At 49.8% G+C, this 15,709-nt stretch overlaps 1 protein-coding gene across 2 annotated transcripts in view; it reads left to right on the top strand.

Moving 5' to 3' along the window:
- Positions 1-14,602, top strand: part of cpne4a (copine IVa) — a 31,900-nt gene extending 17,298 nt beyond the window's left edge. For both annotated transcript variants that reach the window (XM_081597594.1, XM_081597593.1), the window contains 6 exons: positions 2,949-3,082; positions 3,887-3,941; positions 4,209-4,260; positions 7,759-7,892; positions 7,965-8,201; positions 8,407-14,602. In XM_081597594.1, the coding sequence (XP_081453720.1) occupies positions 2,949-3,082; positions 3,887-3,941; positions 4,209-4,260; positions 7,759-7,892; positions 7,965-8,201; positions 8,407-8,538 (744 nt within the window). In that variant the 3' untranslated portion in view covers positions 8,539-14,602. The remainder of the gene's footprint in view (positions 1-2,948; positions 3,083-3,886; positions 3,942-4,208; positions 4,261-7,758; positions 7,893-7,964; positions 8,202-8,406) is intronic.
- Positions 14,603-15,709: the final 1,107 nt, after the last annotated feature.

Below are 15,709 nucleotides of genomic sequence, written 5' to 3'. Positions count from 1 at the left end.
ATCAGGGCGCTGGGCCGTCAGGGTGCTGGGCCGTCAGGGCATCGGGCCGTCAAGGCGCTGGGCCGTCAGGGCGCTGGGCCGTCAAGGCGCTGGGCCATCAGCGGTCAAGGCGCTGGGCCGTCAGGGCGCTGGGCCGTCAAGGCGCTGGGCCGTCAAGGCGCTGGGCCGTCAGGGCATCGGGCCGTCAGGGCGCTGGGCCGTCAAGGCGCTGGGCCGTCAGGGCGCTGGGCCGTCAGGGCATCGGGCCGTCAGGGCATCGGGCCGTCAGGGCGCTGGGCCGTCAAGGCGCCGGGCCATCAGGGCGCCGGGCCATCAGCCATCCGGGCGCTGGGCCATCAGCCGTCAGGGCGCTGGGCCGTCAGGGCATCGGGCCGTCAGGGCGCTGGGCCATCAGCGGTCAAGGCGCTGGGCTGTCAGGGCATCGGGCCGTCAAGGCGCTGGGCCGTCAAGGCATCGGGCCGTCAAGGCGCTGGGCCGTCAAGGCGCTGGGCCGTCAGGGCGCTGGGCCGTCAGGGCGCTGGGCCGTCAGGGCGCTGGGCCGTCAGGGCATCGGGCCGTCAAGGCGCTGGGCCGTCAAGGCATCGGGCCGTCAGGGCGCTGGGCCGTCAGGGCGCTGGGCCGTCAGGGCATCGGGCCGTCAGGGCGCTGGGCCGTCAAGGCGCTGGGCCGTCAGGGCGCTGGGCCGTCAGGGCGCTGGGCCGTCAGGGCGCTGGGCCGTCAAGGCGCTGGGCCGTCAAGGCATCGGGCCGTCAAGGCATCGGGCCGTCAGGGCGCTGGGCCGTCAAGGCGCTGGGCCGTCAGGGCGCTGGGCCGTCAAGGCGCTGGGCCGTCAAGGCGCTGGGCCGTCAAGGCATCGGACCGTCAGGGCATCGGGCCGTCAGGGCGCTGGGCCGTCAAGGCGCTGGGCCGTCAGGGCATCGGGCCGTCAGGGCATCGGGCCGTCAGGGCGCTGGGCCGTCAAGGCGCCGGGCCATCAGGGCGCCGGGCCATCAGCCATCAGGGCGCTGGGCCATCAGCCGTCAGGGCGCTGGGCCGTCAGGGCATCGGGCCGTCAGGGCGCTGGGCCATCAGCGGTCAAGGCTCTGGGCTGTCAGGGCATCGGGCCGTCAAGGCGCTGGGCCGTCAAGGCATCGGGCCGTCAAGGCGCTGGGCCGTCAAGGCGCTGGGCCGTCAGGGCGCTGGGCCGTCAGGGCGCTGGGCCGTCAGGGCGCTGGGCCGTCAGGGCATCGGGCCGTCAAGGCGCTGGGCCGTCAAGGCATCGGGCCGTCAGGGCGCTGGGCCGTCAGGGCATCGGGCCGTCAGGGCATCGGGCCGTCAGGGCGCTGGGCCGTCAAGGCGCTGGGCCGTCAAGGCGCTGGGCCGTCAAGGCATCGGGCCGTCAGGGCGCTGGGCCGTCAGGGCATCGGGCCGTCAGGGCATCGGGCCGTCAGGGCGCTGGGCCGTCAAGGCGCTGGGCCGTCAGGGCATCGGGCCGTCAGGGCGCTGGGCCGTCAGGGCGCTGGGCCGTCAGGGCATCGGGCCGTCAGGGCGCTGGGCCGTCAAGGCGCTGGGCCGTCAGGGCGCTGGGCCGTCAGGGCGCTGGGCCGTCAAGGCGCTGGGCCGTCAAGGCATCGGGCCGTCAAGGCATCGGGCCGTCAGGGCGCCGGGCCGTCAAGGCGCCGGGCCGTCAAGGCGCCGGGCCGTCAAGGCGCTGGGCCGTCAAGGCGCTGGGCCGTCAAGGCGCTGGGCCGTCAAGGCATCGGGCCGTCAGGGCGCCGGGCCATCAGCCGTCAGGTCGCCGGCCGCCATGCCATCCGGCCAACTCACTGACTCTTCAGCCTCATCCACCAAGAGCTCAGCATGGAGCCGGATGATTCTCCTCACTCGCTCACAGCTTCATAGTTATCAAACTGTTTTGCTGCTGTGTGGAGCTAAACAGTAACTTTTAGCTCCACACTAAGTAGATCGTGTGTTAGCTTAATTTGGATATTTAGCTGGTTAACTAAATAAGATTACAAACTCAACATTTAGCTATTATTCCAGTATTTAGTTTGAAACATGATGTTTATGAATGGATGAATAACACGGTGAAAAAGTGAAGCTCCGGCTGCATAACTGATAACTAACTTTACAAGCGGCGTCCCATAAGGACCAGAACCGCAATCTGGACCAGGACTGGAACTTGAACCAGGACCGGAACTGGGACCAGGACCAGGACCAGGACCGGAACTGGAACTGGAACCGGAACCGGAATCTGGACCAGGACCGGAACTGGAACCAGAACCGGAACCGGGACCAGGACCAGGACTGGAACTGGAACCGGAATCTGGACCAGGACTGGAACTTGAACCAGGACCGGAACTGGGACCAGGACCAGGACCGGAACTGGAACTGGAACTGGAACCGGAATCTGGACCAGGACCGGAATCGGAACCAGAACCGGAACTGGGACCAGGACCAGGACCAGGACTGGAACTGGAACTGGAACTGGAACCGGAATCTGGACCAGGACCGGAACTGGGACCAGGACCAGGACCGGAACTGGAACTGGAACTGGAACCGGAATCTGGACCAGGACCGGAACTGGGACCAGGACCGGAACTGGAACTGGAACCGGAATCTGGACCAGGACCGGAACTGGAACCAGAACCGGAACTGGGACCAGGACCAGGACCGGAACTGGAACTGGAACTGGAATCTGGACCAGGACTGGAACTGGAACCAGAACCGGAACTGGGACCAGGACCAGGACCAGGACCGGAACTGGGACTGGAACGGGAACCGGAACTGGGACCAGGACCAGAACCGGAACCAGAACCGGAACCAGCTGTTTTATGTGGCAGCAGCTTCCTGTCGTCTCCAGAAGAAACTTCCTGCTTTTCTCAGCTTCTGTGACTGACGCTTCCTTTCTGGTCGTCGTGGAAACGCCTTCCTGGTTGGTAGCCTCTGATTGGCTGTGTCCTGTGCAGGTGGCCATCGACTTCACGGCGTCTAACGGTGACCCCCGGAACAGCTGCTCCTTGCACTACATCCACCCCTTCCGGCCCAACGAGTACCTGAAGGCGCTGGTGGCCGTGGGCGAGATCTGCCAGGACTATGACAGGTGGGTCAGAACCGGCGGCGCCGCCCGGCCTGCTGCGGTCTCAAACCGTCAGGCCGGGTCTCACGGTCTGGACAGTTCACTGAGCTTAACATCATGAAAATAATCTGATGGTTTCACCTCCAGATTCTATAGTTTCTACAAGACTCATTAGCTTAAACAGTTCATTTCAGCTGCTAATGCTAATGCAGTCCAGATTCCTAAAGAAACTCCATGACTGAAACTCTGGAAAGATGAACTTTGCTCCAATCTGTGAAGAAGTTGAAGATTAAAAGCTATAAATATCTTTGATGTTGACCTCATATTATTATGTTTTGGAAATTATTTGACTTCATTCATTTTAATTTATCCTCAGAAACTTGAGAAGAAACTCCAGATGTTAGAAACAGAAATGTGACTAAATCAGATTCTGATGGATTTTTGTCCTGAACAGGAAGTAGCCCCCCCCCTTCCCCCCTCAGAGTCTGTTCCTGAACAGGAAGTACCCCCCCCCCCTCAGCCAATCAGAGTCTGTTCCCGAACAGGAAGTAGCCTCTCCTCAGCCAATCAGAGTCTGTTCCCGAACAGGAAGTAGCCTCTCCTCAGCCAATCAGAGTCTGTTCCTGAACAGGAAGTAGCCCCCCCTCAGCCAATCAGAGTCTGTTCCCGAACAGGAAGTAGCCTCTCCTCAGCCAATCAGAGTCTGTTCCTGAACATAAAGTCCCCCCCCCCGCCCCCCCCTCCCTCAGCCAATCAGAGTCTATTCCTGAACAGGAAGTAGCCTCCCCTCAGCCAATCAGAGTGTTTCTCCGTCTCCTCTCTCATCAGTGATAAAATGTTCCCAGCGTTCGGCTTCGGAGCCCGGATCCCTCCAGACTTCAAGGTAACGACCCGCCGGGCCATCCCAGCATGCACTCTGCTTAGAGAGGTTGCTGCTGCATGTCGAGCAGCGCCCTCTGCTGACCTCAGTTCCCTTCCCATGATGCATTCTGATCAGCAGGAAACTGATCTGCTCTGCTTTGGGTCCAGGCCGTTACTTCAGATCTGAATGATCAGAACCAATAAACGCACAGCCGATGATGATGATGATGATGATGATCTTCCTCTCTTGTTTAATCAAAGATCAAACGCAGCTTCCTGTTTCCTGCAGGTTTCCCACGACTTCGCTGTGAATTTCAGCAAGGACAACCCGGAGTGTGCTGGTAGGTTCTGCTCTCCGATTGGTCCAAACGGCGGAGAGGAGCGGTTCTGCTCTCCGATTGGTCCAAACGGCAGAGAGGAGCGGTTCTGCTCTCCGATTGGTCCAAACGGCAGAGAGGAGCGGTTCTGCTCTCCGATTGGTCCAAACGGCGGAGAGGAGCGGTTCTGCTCTCCGATTGGTCCAAACGGCGGAGAGGAACGGTTCTGCTCTCCGATTGGTCCAAACGGCTGAGAGGAGCGGTTCTGCTCTCCGATTGGTCCAAACGGCGGAGAGGAGCGGTTCTGCTCTCCGATTGGTCCAGACGGTGTGGTTCTGCTTTTTGACTAAAATAAATCCTGCCCACAGATTCTTTCCCACCATAAACTAAATAATTGCCCCCAAATTTAAATCCTGTTCTTAAAATAAAATTCTGACCTGATTCTTCTCTCATTCAAATTTCCGTGTCCATGACAACATGCTCTTAACTGAAGTGAGTGTTCCAGAAAGAGAAGAAGAAGAAGAGTGGCTGCGTCCTTCCTCTCCTCACTGACTATTGATCGGATTGATCAGCGGCTTTGATCCGCTGATGGCTCCTCTGGCTGTCTGCTGACCTCCAGCATGAAGTTTCCTCTTCTCCGTCTGCGTCATTTTGATCTCAGGCAGCAAACAGGGTGACCGTATCCGAGTCCAGACAAACCAAACGCTGAGGACCTGGAGTCAAAGAATATCCACAGTAAAACTCAGACCAGCTGAAACACGCAGCTTCAAGGGGAAGAGCTGCAGCATCACAGCTTCCAGCAGTCCTTAGGGATCACGCTAAATTAGCTGGCTAGCCGTTAGCTTTTTGCTGCTAGCGCCTTCAATCAGAAGCAAAGTATTTGATTTAAGGAAACACCGCAGACATCAGGTTTAATTTACTAATCATGAAAATAATGCTTTTTAAATCCTGAACTTTTAGTTTCTGGGGGAGCTAGAAAGTGATTTCTGGATGTATGAAATGACTTCCAGAGGAAGAAAAAGCGCTTTAGTTACACCATCATGTTGAAGGTTTGAGTCTGCCGCTGCCCGAGTTCAGAAAGTGGCTCTTCAGGCTCTGGCTTGATGAAGTCAGTGTGTTTCCCTGCAGCCGCCGGCCCTGCAGGGTTCTGACTATCCTTCTTACCCATCAATCCCCACAGACATAAAGACGTATATGATGTCTACGGCAGTGTTTTTCAACCACTGTTGATCGTCAGGTGTGCCGTGGAAATGATCCAATTTCCCCCACGGTACCGTATTTTCCGGACTATAAGCTGCTACTTTTTTCCTAAGCTTTGAACCATGCGGATTGTAGCCCGGTGCATCTTTTCTGTGGATTTTTCTTCAACCACCAGGGGGCTCTCTAGCAGGAAGTGAATCATTAGAAGTCAAAATTGTAAATCAAAAGAAGAACGTGCTAATTTTCATTTAGAACAACCACATGCTAGCAGCAAACGGAGAAATGTTTTCAAACTCATATTATGCAGCTTCTAAGTTGAGGGCTGTTTATCTGGCTCTACATATATACAGATATTGACGTTTTGTACATGCAACTCTTCATATTGTAACAGTGAATATGAAGTGAAATGTTTCCCAAATATGATTGCTTCTTTCAGAATAAGAACTATTTTCTGTATTCCGGCTAAAAGATGCTTGTGGATTAGTTTGTAAAACACTTTGAAGTTTTTTACAACTTCTTTAAATTTAAGATTTAAGATTGTTTTTATCAGTAAAATGTAATGTTCCCCCCCCAGACCAAAAACACACATCCATATTTGCCCTGAACCCCCCTATCTGGGTTAAATGGTTCGTTCCTGCTTTTAGCGTTTTTAGCGCTTCACCGTGACGCTGTTAGCAGCAGACAGTGGAAGATATGAACGACTGGCTGTTACTATGCTGCTAAGAAAAGTTATAAAATCAGGTTTTCAAAAACAAAATAGAGAGAGAGAGAAAAGGACAAGAGTGTTGATTTATAACCCAGTTTTTCTCCAAGAGGTGAATAGACTGTGAGATTATCAACCATTTAGCATAGTTAGCTTAGCTACAGACTGTTTGCCTCCTTTTCACTAGCATTTAATAAATGAAGGAAAGAAATGACCAACATATTCATATACTGAACTTGTCCCTTGTCCCTTTTACCACTTAACAACAGATGAGTCAGTCAGCAGCAGCTCTAACCCACGTCCCTCCTGACCTGTTCTCTCCTGGGTGAAATTAAAGCTGCAGTATGAAACTTTTATAAATAAAAAAATCACACATTTGTTAAAACTGTCATTATGTTGTGACAGTACGGTATGAGAGGCAATCTGTGAAAAATCTATTTCCTCTGCCTTCTCCCAGGGTTCTCTAGAAACAACCAGTCAGAGGCAGGAGAGGTTTAGTGCTGTCAATCACAATCTCATGTGGTGCTGCTCATCCTTCCTCCCCCTTGCTCTGTGCTATGCTGTAGCTAGCATAGCCTGTTGTGAATGCTCAGTTTAGTTAGCATAGCTACCAGTGATGGCAGATAAACGGTTTCCTGTAATGATAAGTTGTTTCTCCACCATTAGCACATTTAGCAGTGAGTGAATGAGGATGATTGACAGCACTAAGACCCTCCTCCTGGTTCTGATTGGCTGTTTTGGTCAGAACGGTGCATCACTTTAACCAGTAATTCAGGGACCAGATGGAGGAGATTTATTGTTTTCAGATTATCTGCCTCATAACAAACTGCTACCTGGTGACAGCTGTAACAAATATGGAGAAAACATATTTATTAAAGTTACACTGCAGCTTGAATAAAATGCAGCTAGAGCATTTTTAGAAGTCTGGATTGATTCATGTGTATTTTGCCTGTTGCTCATGGAGACATTCAGGATCTAAAGCTAATAGAAAACATTAAACAACCTTCTTGCATCCTGGATGTGGACTGTAGGATGATAAATTTACTACAGGTGAATATTGTGCTAGTATTAGTATTGGACAAGGCAGATGAAGCCTTTATAATTGTTATGCATTTTATGGGTCAAATAGACTCAAAATTTTTTAACATGAGCTGTGCGGGGGGCCCAATCTAATTTTTTGTCAGGGGGCCCAAGATTCCTGGCGGCGCCCCTGCCAGTGGGTGACCAGCTAACACGTGCTAGTTGTTAGAATATTTAATGCTAGCATTAGTGAGTAGCCTCCTTCTCATTTTCCAATGCCAGCATGTCATTGATCATTACTCAGATCAGTAGCTAGCTTGAGAATGGGCATAGTCTCCTGCTACTAGGAAGTAGCCACTGCTGGATGGACAGTAGCCTTAAGTTTGCCGCTGATTCTGCACCATAAACAGCAAGAAACATGAGCTTCACTATTTAAAAGTTTTGCTGCATTTTTCTCTTTATGTGTAGAAAGTTCTCAGATTTTCTGTTATATTTAAGTAAAATGATAAATTTTCACTTGCAAAATATGCTTCTATTGCATATTAACATCAGAAGTTATTGAACTGACTGACTATGCGGGTCCTTTTGGACCTGCTCAGGTATCCAGGGTGTGGTGGAGGCGTACCAGGCCTGCCTACCCAAGCTGCAGCTCTACGGCCCCACCAACATCGCCCCCATCATCCAGAAGGTTGCCAAGTCTGCCTCGCAGGAGGTCCACACCAAAGAGGCCATGGTGAGACGCTGCCTTCAGGAACCTCCGGTTCCCTCCGACCCGATCTGAACTGACCTGAACTTCCTGCTCCAGCAATACTTCATTCTGCTGATCCTGACTGACGGCGTCATCACCGACATGGCCGACACCAGGGAAGCCATCGTCCAGGCCTCCCATCTTCCAATGTCCATCATTATCGTCGGGATCGGGAACGCTGACTTCGGTGACATGCAGATGCTGGATGGGGATGACGGGATCCTGCGGTCGCCCAAAGGAGAACCCGTCCTCCGGGACATCGTCCAGTTTGTCCCCTTTCGCAATTTCAAACATGTGAGTTTCAGAAAACCAGAGGATATTCATAAAAACTCTTTCTGAGACTCATTATGCCTTTTCTATGTCCTTATTGCTCAGTTCCAGACATGTTACAGCACATCTGGAACTGAAGAAGTTTTGTTCCCAGAAAACTGATTAGCCTTAAAATAGGGTCACGAGTTCATATCAAACAACATTTTGTTTCTCCTTGTGTCCTCTCCAGGCCTCTCCAGCTGCTCTGGCGAAGAGCGTCTTAGCAGAAGTGCCCAACCAGGTGGTTGACTACTACAACAGCAAGGGCATCAAGCCCAAAGTGCCCAGTGAATACCAGTCTTCCAGGCCGTTTGGCCCCTGAACTTCAGCACCACAGCAAACCAACCTCACAAAATGTTGACTGTCTTGTGTTTTTTGTCAAAGCGGATGCTAAAGATGATGCACGCAGTATTTACCCATGAGGCATTGGGGTCATCTATCCTTAAACCAGTTGGCCTTCACAGTCTTATCCTGAGGGACCAAGTGTAGGAACCCCTTGGTTCCTGCTTTTGCTGCTGCTAGCTTAGTACTTTTAATGATGTCATCAACTGAAACATTTGCTGCCTTTCATATCAAATAATAATTCCCAATGGTAACCCCCTTAAGCTACACTCGTCTTCCTCTCTGGATGAAGGTGGAGATGCTTTTCAGGTCTCGTCGTTGATCAGAGAGCTGCTGTTCTCCTGGTAACTGCTGAAGATCATAAGACCTGTAGGTCCAAAGTCCATCTGGTTCACCCTAGATACGCGTCTGAAAGGTCCAGTCAACATTGATCATTTATTTGTTGAGCAGAAACCTCAGTGCATTGAGAGGTTTTGACAGAACCAAGAACATAGTTGAACAAAGAATAGGCAGTTGAACCTTCTGAAGGAGCTGGCCAGGAAACGCTGGACCAGCTCTACACCCTCTGCATGGAGCTCAAGGGATTATGGGAGTTTGCCCAACTGGCCCACATTTGTTTCGTTGACCTGGACAAGGCTTTCAACTGTGTCCCTCATGGGCACCCGTAGGGGTGGAGTACAAAATCCAGGGTCCTTTATTAGGGATTCTCCATACAGGCATCACTGACACTAAGCCAGACCTGTTTTTGGTGCATGTTGGATTCCGGTGGCTGCCATTTATCACCAGTCCTGTTCATGAAGGGCTTGACATGTGGGAGGCAACGTCGCTCCCTCTCCATTTATTTCCTGTGGAACTTGCACAATGAGGCAACAATCACTCGCACTCGTCCAGAGAAATTTGTGCATTGGAAACAAGTGGACATGTACGCCTGGGCTTTTTGCTACTGTTGCTGTCATATTCCTCACATCGAGCCCAGAACTTGTATAGTCAGGATTTATAGGCGTAGCCGAGTGCCGGGAAGGTCTGGTTTGTTGATCGGTGGATTTTGTTCCTTGTTTTATACGAATGATGTGGTTCTGCTGGCTCTTTCTGGCCTGAAGCTCCAGAATGCACAGGGACGGTTCACAGCCAAGTGTGAGGAGGCTGGAAGTCTGAGACAATGGTTGGGCCAGTCTGGCCTCACCAGGTTGGAGGGACGTTCCTCCCTCAAGTGGAGGAGTTCATCCATCTTGTAGTCTTGTTCATTAGTAAAGGGAGGATGGATAAGGAGATTGAAATCAGTGCAGCTGCTGCTGCAATGCGGACAATGCATGGGTCCACTGCGGTGAGGAGAGCCGAGTCGAAAAGCAAGACTTTCAGTTTACCGGTTGGTCTACGGTCCAACCCTGACTCTGGAGAAATCCTGCCTTTTTTACTTAGAAGTCATCACAACCACAATGACCACAAAGTCAAACACATCCTCAGAGTTTTGTTGGTTCTGTTCGGTATGCCGGTCCGGTGGAAGCTGATGGCAGAAGCTGTGAAAGGTCAGCGGTTTCAGAAATGACATGTTGGGTACTTGTAGCGTCTTGTCTGATGGATTTGACCAGAATCAGAACTGGACATTTTGATCAGTGGACTTTCAGAGGACATCCCTGCAGGATCGTTGGATGGTTGAGCTGTTTCTAAGGTCAGGAGGCCATGACACCATCCACTTCCTTTGAGCCAGCTGGGCATGCCACTTGTACAGGAAGTTATTGACCACCAGGTGTCAAGCTCCACTACAATGGGTATGATGTCACTATGTTGGTCCTGAAACTGTGGAAAACGACCTCTGTGGCATCTTCACATGAATCTATGTAGGACCATAGATTCATTCATACAGGCTTCGCCAGCTGAGAAAGTCTTTGCAGTCACCAACTGGTAGAACCTCCTGCTCCCTTTAGAGGTTCACAGGTGTCTCCATCTCACCTGCTTCATCAGATTCTCCTTCCTGGTTTCTCCAAATTCAACCTTCACCTCGCTAGATCACTGCCTGTTGCTGGTTGACCTCCTCCACCTTCAGGACTTGAACTCCTTCAAAAGAAGGAGCTCAGAGCAGATCCCTGATGGATCCCACCCGAACCTCTGTGGCACTACCTCACACCTCACCACAGTGTCTCTGTCCTCACTTCCTCATCCAGGACCTCAGTTCTTTCTCTCTGGATCCACAAGGTCAGAGCAAAACCTTTGGAGCTTCTCTGTGGTTCTTCAGATCTTTAACACCAAACATCTCATTTCCAGGGACCTTCAATCACCCTGTAATTTGGACAGTGTAGCTGGATTAGCTCAGGAAGTTCTCATCATCCTTTGGAGATTCTGCAAGTGACTCATCAGGTCAACGGGCTCCATGAGGTCCGTCAGCTTGGTGACTGTTGCTTTTTGGACCAAACCAGTCCAAGTACTCCAGAAGTTGTAGGATAAACACACCGTTTGCATCTGACTCTTCACACTCTGATACGACTTGAGTCGCAAGATCGATTATTCATGCCAGAGTAAGTATCGGTCTTAGTTGGACTTGGAGATTCACTCACAGGGAAATGCTAGCGATCTGCGAAGCCCTGCTATCTTTACATCATCTGATCTGATGTGTTTTGGTCTTTAACTTTCATACCTCAGGACTATTTTGGTTGGAACGTCATGAGTACGATAGGAAGTGTAAAACAGTAGCTACACAAATACCAACTAAAACCTTTTACTATCAGAACCCATAGCATGCTTCTGCATGTCTGGAGCTCAGAAAAGGGTGAAACTGTGACCTTTCCTGACCTTTCCTGGTGTTTACGTTGGCAAGACTTCTGGTTCAAACTCTGGTCTGAATAATTGATCTTACCAGTCCAGTGGTCTGTAGACTGGCCGTCCAGTCAGAGACTTTCTGACAGGAAAAATCAGATCAGAATTTGAAAAGGTGGATGCAAGCAGTGTGTTTTGGCTGTCGTCCTGTAGCAGGAACATTTTGGAGGAAACATCATGAGGTTTCTGTCCTGCTGCCCCAGTTCAGGGTCAGACTTGAGTCGTGTGTAAAAATGCTAAGTGCAGCACCTTGAGCATCCGCTGTGCATGCATGGCCGACGACGGCTGAGAGCAGAAGAAAAGCACACAAACACAACGTGACCAATGCAAGCGCCGCCTCCCTGCAGACAGCATGCCGAGCAGGGAGGCAGTCGATGAAGCAATGTGTGAACCCCTCCCAACTCTCCCTGCTGTTTTTAAGACTGTGTTGATGTTTTGCTAAACTTTCGTAAAGTTCGTAAATTACAAAGAGCTGCCTTCAGAGACGTTTGCATCCTCAACTGTTCCCCTTTTCTAAAACACTGAGGCAGATGCATGGCGTGTCGTCCTGCATGCAGATGTCCAAGCAGGACCTGCTGGTCTCTGCGGTTCCTTTTCTTGCTAGTGAGTAAATATGAGGTAATAACGACGTTCACACTGACGAGCCTCCAGCATGTTCATGAAACCATGTGAGCAGATTTAAAAGCACAAACTCTCTGGAGAAACCTTCTGTTGGACTTCATTCATTTCTGTCTCTGTGCTCCACCAGGTCCGTTTAGACCAGAACCCGACCAGAACCCCTCACTGTAAAGTACCTTGAGAAATAATAAGAGCTGGTTATACAAGAACAGCCTTTAAAGCCGAAAAATGATCAAATGTTAGAAGCCATGCATGTCATCCAGATGGATCAGAACCAGAGGTACATTCACCGTCCAGCGCTGGTCCACTGAGCTCCTGATGGACGGAACCAGGAGAGGCAAAGAGCTCAGCTTTTATTCTTCTCAGCTCTCTAAAGGGTCTAACCAGTTCTGGACAGTCCTGGTCCTGGAGGTCCAGAGTCCTGCAGCTCTTAACGTCTCCCTGGTCCAACAGCTGAATCTCCTCCTCGGTCCAGTCAGGTTCTGCTAACGACCTCATGATGTGACTCAGGTGTGTTGAAGCAGAGACACACCTAACAGCTGCAGGAGGCCCTGCAGGCCTGGAGCTGCTCAATCCTGGTCTAATCAGTTTCAGTCTGGTTCTGATCCATCTGGATGACATGCATGGCTTCTAATCAGTCACACATAAACATGGTTATGTAAGCTGCAGCGTGTAAGCAGACAGAAGAGGCTGAAACAGAATCCATAACACTTCTGTCTGTCCTCATGTCTGTTTGACTGAAACGAGTTCAGATTCGGGTAGTTGGGACATTTTTTGTCTCAAAAACCTTCCCACATTTATTTACATCATCACTTCATGGAAATTGACTCTTTGCAGCCACTAAGCCAGGAGTTCACAAACTTTTCAACCTGTAACCCCCAACAGGTGACCTGGTGACTCCATTACATTATTTATCTGTATTTATGTATATTTAATGGATTTGTTTTTCAAAAATGAGATTTTTATCATTTGATTTCATCATTTAAAACAGGGCTGTCAAACTAAGTTTCCTTTCTAATGTCTAGAGGGCCACAGAAAAAACTAAGGTGGGCCGAGTTTGGCCCCTGGGCCTCTAGTTGAACACATCATTTAATAGTTAAAACCCTCAGTTTGGAAATCGCTGATCTGAGCTAAACCTGGACAGGAAGTCCTGCTGTTTTTCATTGTGCTTCTTTTTCTGATTTACAGTCTGTAAAAAGTATTCACCCCTTGGATGTTTTCCTCACAGCCCGCAGGAAAAACTGGAAACAAGTTGGTTTTTTTTACTAATTATTTAATAAAAATGTAAAGTCTGCAGTTAGTGTCTCAGAGCTGTTGCCTTGGTTACTCACCTGCGTGACGCTCATCTCACCTGGAGTCCGACCAAAGGTCCAGATGAGGCTCCAGGTCCACTAACACAACATTCTTTGCTTTGATGAGACAAAATTGTACTTGTTGGTAATCTTTGGGAAACCAAAGGAAAAAAAACTGCACATCACCACAAACTCACCCCCTCCACTGTGAAGCATGGTGGTGGCAGTGTCATGCTCTGGGAATGCTTCCCAGGAGCAAACCCTGAAGTCCTGGAGGATAATCTGAGTCAGACAGTAAAGATTCATGTTCCAGCTAAAATTGCTCAGAAATGAGGAGAATGTGCCCAAGTGGCCTAGTCAAAGCCCATATATCATTCTGAGCTGATTTCCATGGGAGGATGGAAGAAGCCCCCAAATGTGTCCAGATGTCGTCCCACAGATTCCATATTTTTGCAAATGCTTGTTAAAAATGACTTTGACCATAACTTCATGCAGAAAAGCAATAAGAGGTTGAAACAGCCAGGGGTGTGAATACTTCCTGTGACCCCGTGAAGCAGCGCTGAGTCAGCGTCAGGGGTGTGAATACTTCCTGTGAAGCAGCGCTGAGTCAGCGTCAGGGGTGTGAATACTTCCTGTGACCCCGTGAAGCAGCGCTGAGTCAGCGTCAGGGGTGTGAATACTTCCTGTGAAGCAGCGCTGAGTCAGCGTCAGGGGTGTGAATACTTCCTGTGACCCGTGAAGCAGCGCTGAGTCAGCGTCAGGGGTGTGAATACTTCCTGTGAAGCAGCGCTGAGTCAGCGTCAGGGGTGTGAATACTTCCTGTGACCCCGTGAAGCAGCGCTTAGTCAGCGTCAGGGGTGTGAATACTTCCTGTGAAGCAGCGCTGAGTCAGCGTCAGGGGTGTGAATACTTCCTGTGACCCCGTGAAGCAGCGCTGAGTCAGCGTCAGGGGTGTGAATACTTCCTGTGAAGCAGCGCTGAGTCAGCGTCAGGGGTGTGAATACTTCCTGTGACCCCGTGAAGCAGCCCTGAGTCAGCGTCAGGGGTGTGAATACTTCCTGTGAAGCAGCGCTGAGTCAGCGTCAGGGGTGTGAATACTTCCTGTGAAGCAGCGCTGAGTCAGCGTCAGGGGTGTGAATACTTTAAAAGCTCGTACCTGCTGATCAGGAATGATGTTTTTCTCATATCTTTTCATGTCAGTGATTATTTTCTGTTCCATGTTTTGGACGCTGGAATCAAAGATGGCGGACATTCACCGAGTCACCGACTCTTCTTCATGTTAGCCTGCGAAACAAAAACACGGTAATAAAACGTGAGACAGCAGCGAGTGGGTGGTTCGGTAACGGCTGCTGATCCTGTTGAGGTTCTGGTTCTGGTTCTGGTTCCGCTTCCGGTCGTGCTCTAACTCTGGGTCATCTCTAACGTCATACGGGGTTTCCCAGCAGCAGCAGCAGGGTTCCCAGCGCTCGGCTGAATGGAGGCGTGATGGATGGAAGAGACGAAGAAGAAAAGCTAACAGCGTCAGGAAAACATCCGGGCCTTCAGGAGAAAACCGCTCTGCTTCCTGTTCCACACACCTGCTGATAAAATTACTATAAAATAAATAAAGGCTTATATAGCGGTTCACAACGCCCAGGTTTTATTTGTGTCCAGATATTAGCTAAACTGTTAGCTCTTGAACAAGCTAAATATTTACTTTTTAAGCTACATTTATAGCTCAAATAGATTTCATGCTAAATATTTAGGTTTAACAATTTAGTTAAATATTTAGCTAAGAAGCTAAATATTTAGATTCGTTTTATTAGCAAAATATTTAGCTTTCAAACAAATATTTAGTCACCAAGCTAAATATTTAGCATTAAACTAAATATTTAGTTAGGTTGCAGCAGAAATATTTAGCTTGGATCTAAATATTTTAATTTGAGCTAATTTTATATGGAAACTACCATTTATAAATGAATGAATCCATGGTGAAAATATGACGTACTTAGCCTGCTATGATAGGCTAATTAAATTATTGCTGTTAAGTTTTGATTGTGTAACTTTACAAACTATTAAAACAAGTTGAGGTAAAAGGTTTTAATAAAAAATAATATATATTTTCACTTCATCCATAACAAACCAATGAAACACAAACAGCATCACTGTGCTAACAGTGGTAGGAGCAGAAATAAGGAGTTGTATAAAGATCTCGGCGCCTCTCTTGGTCAAACTGACTCCCTTCCTTCCATTTACGTGCAAAGAGCAAAAGGAACCAAAAAATGACTTGTAAAGAATGGCTGTGGACAGATGAGAACAATCTGAGATAAATTGTCCGACTCGGCAGTTCTGAGTTCATGAGGTCCCAAATATTTTACAGGTCGTCTAATACGCACTCATAAGGCTCAACAGAATCCTTATGCAAACCAAGAGCAGCAGCGCCATTGGTTG

This window comes from Poecilia reticulata, chromosome 16 (genome assembly GCF_904066995.2).
Source record: "Poecilia reticulata chromosome 16, P_reticulata-male-v2, whole genome shotgun sequence".
Classification (NCBI taxonomy): Eukaryota; Metazoa; Chordata; class Actinopteri; order Cyprinodontiformes; family Poeciliidae; genus Poecilia; species Poecilia reticulata.
Note: the sequence above shows the minus strand (reverse complement) of the source record. Positions and strands in the feature narration are given on the sequence as shown.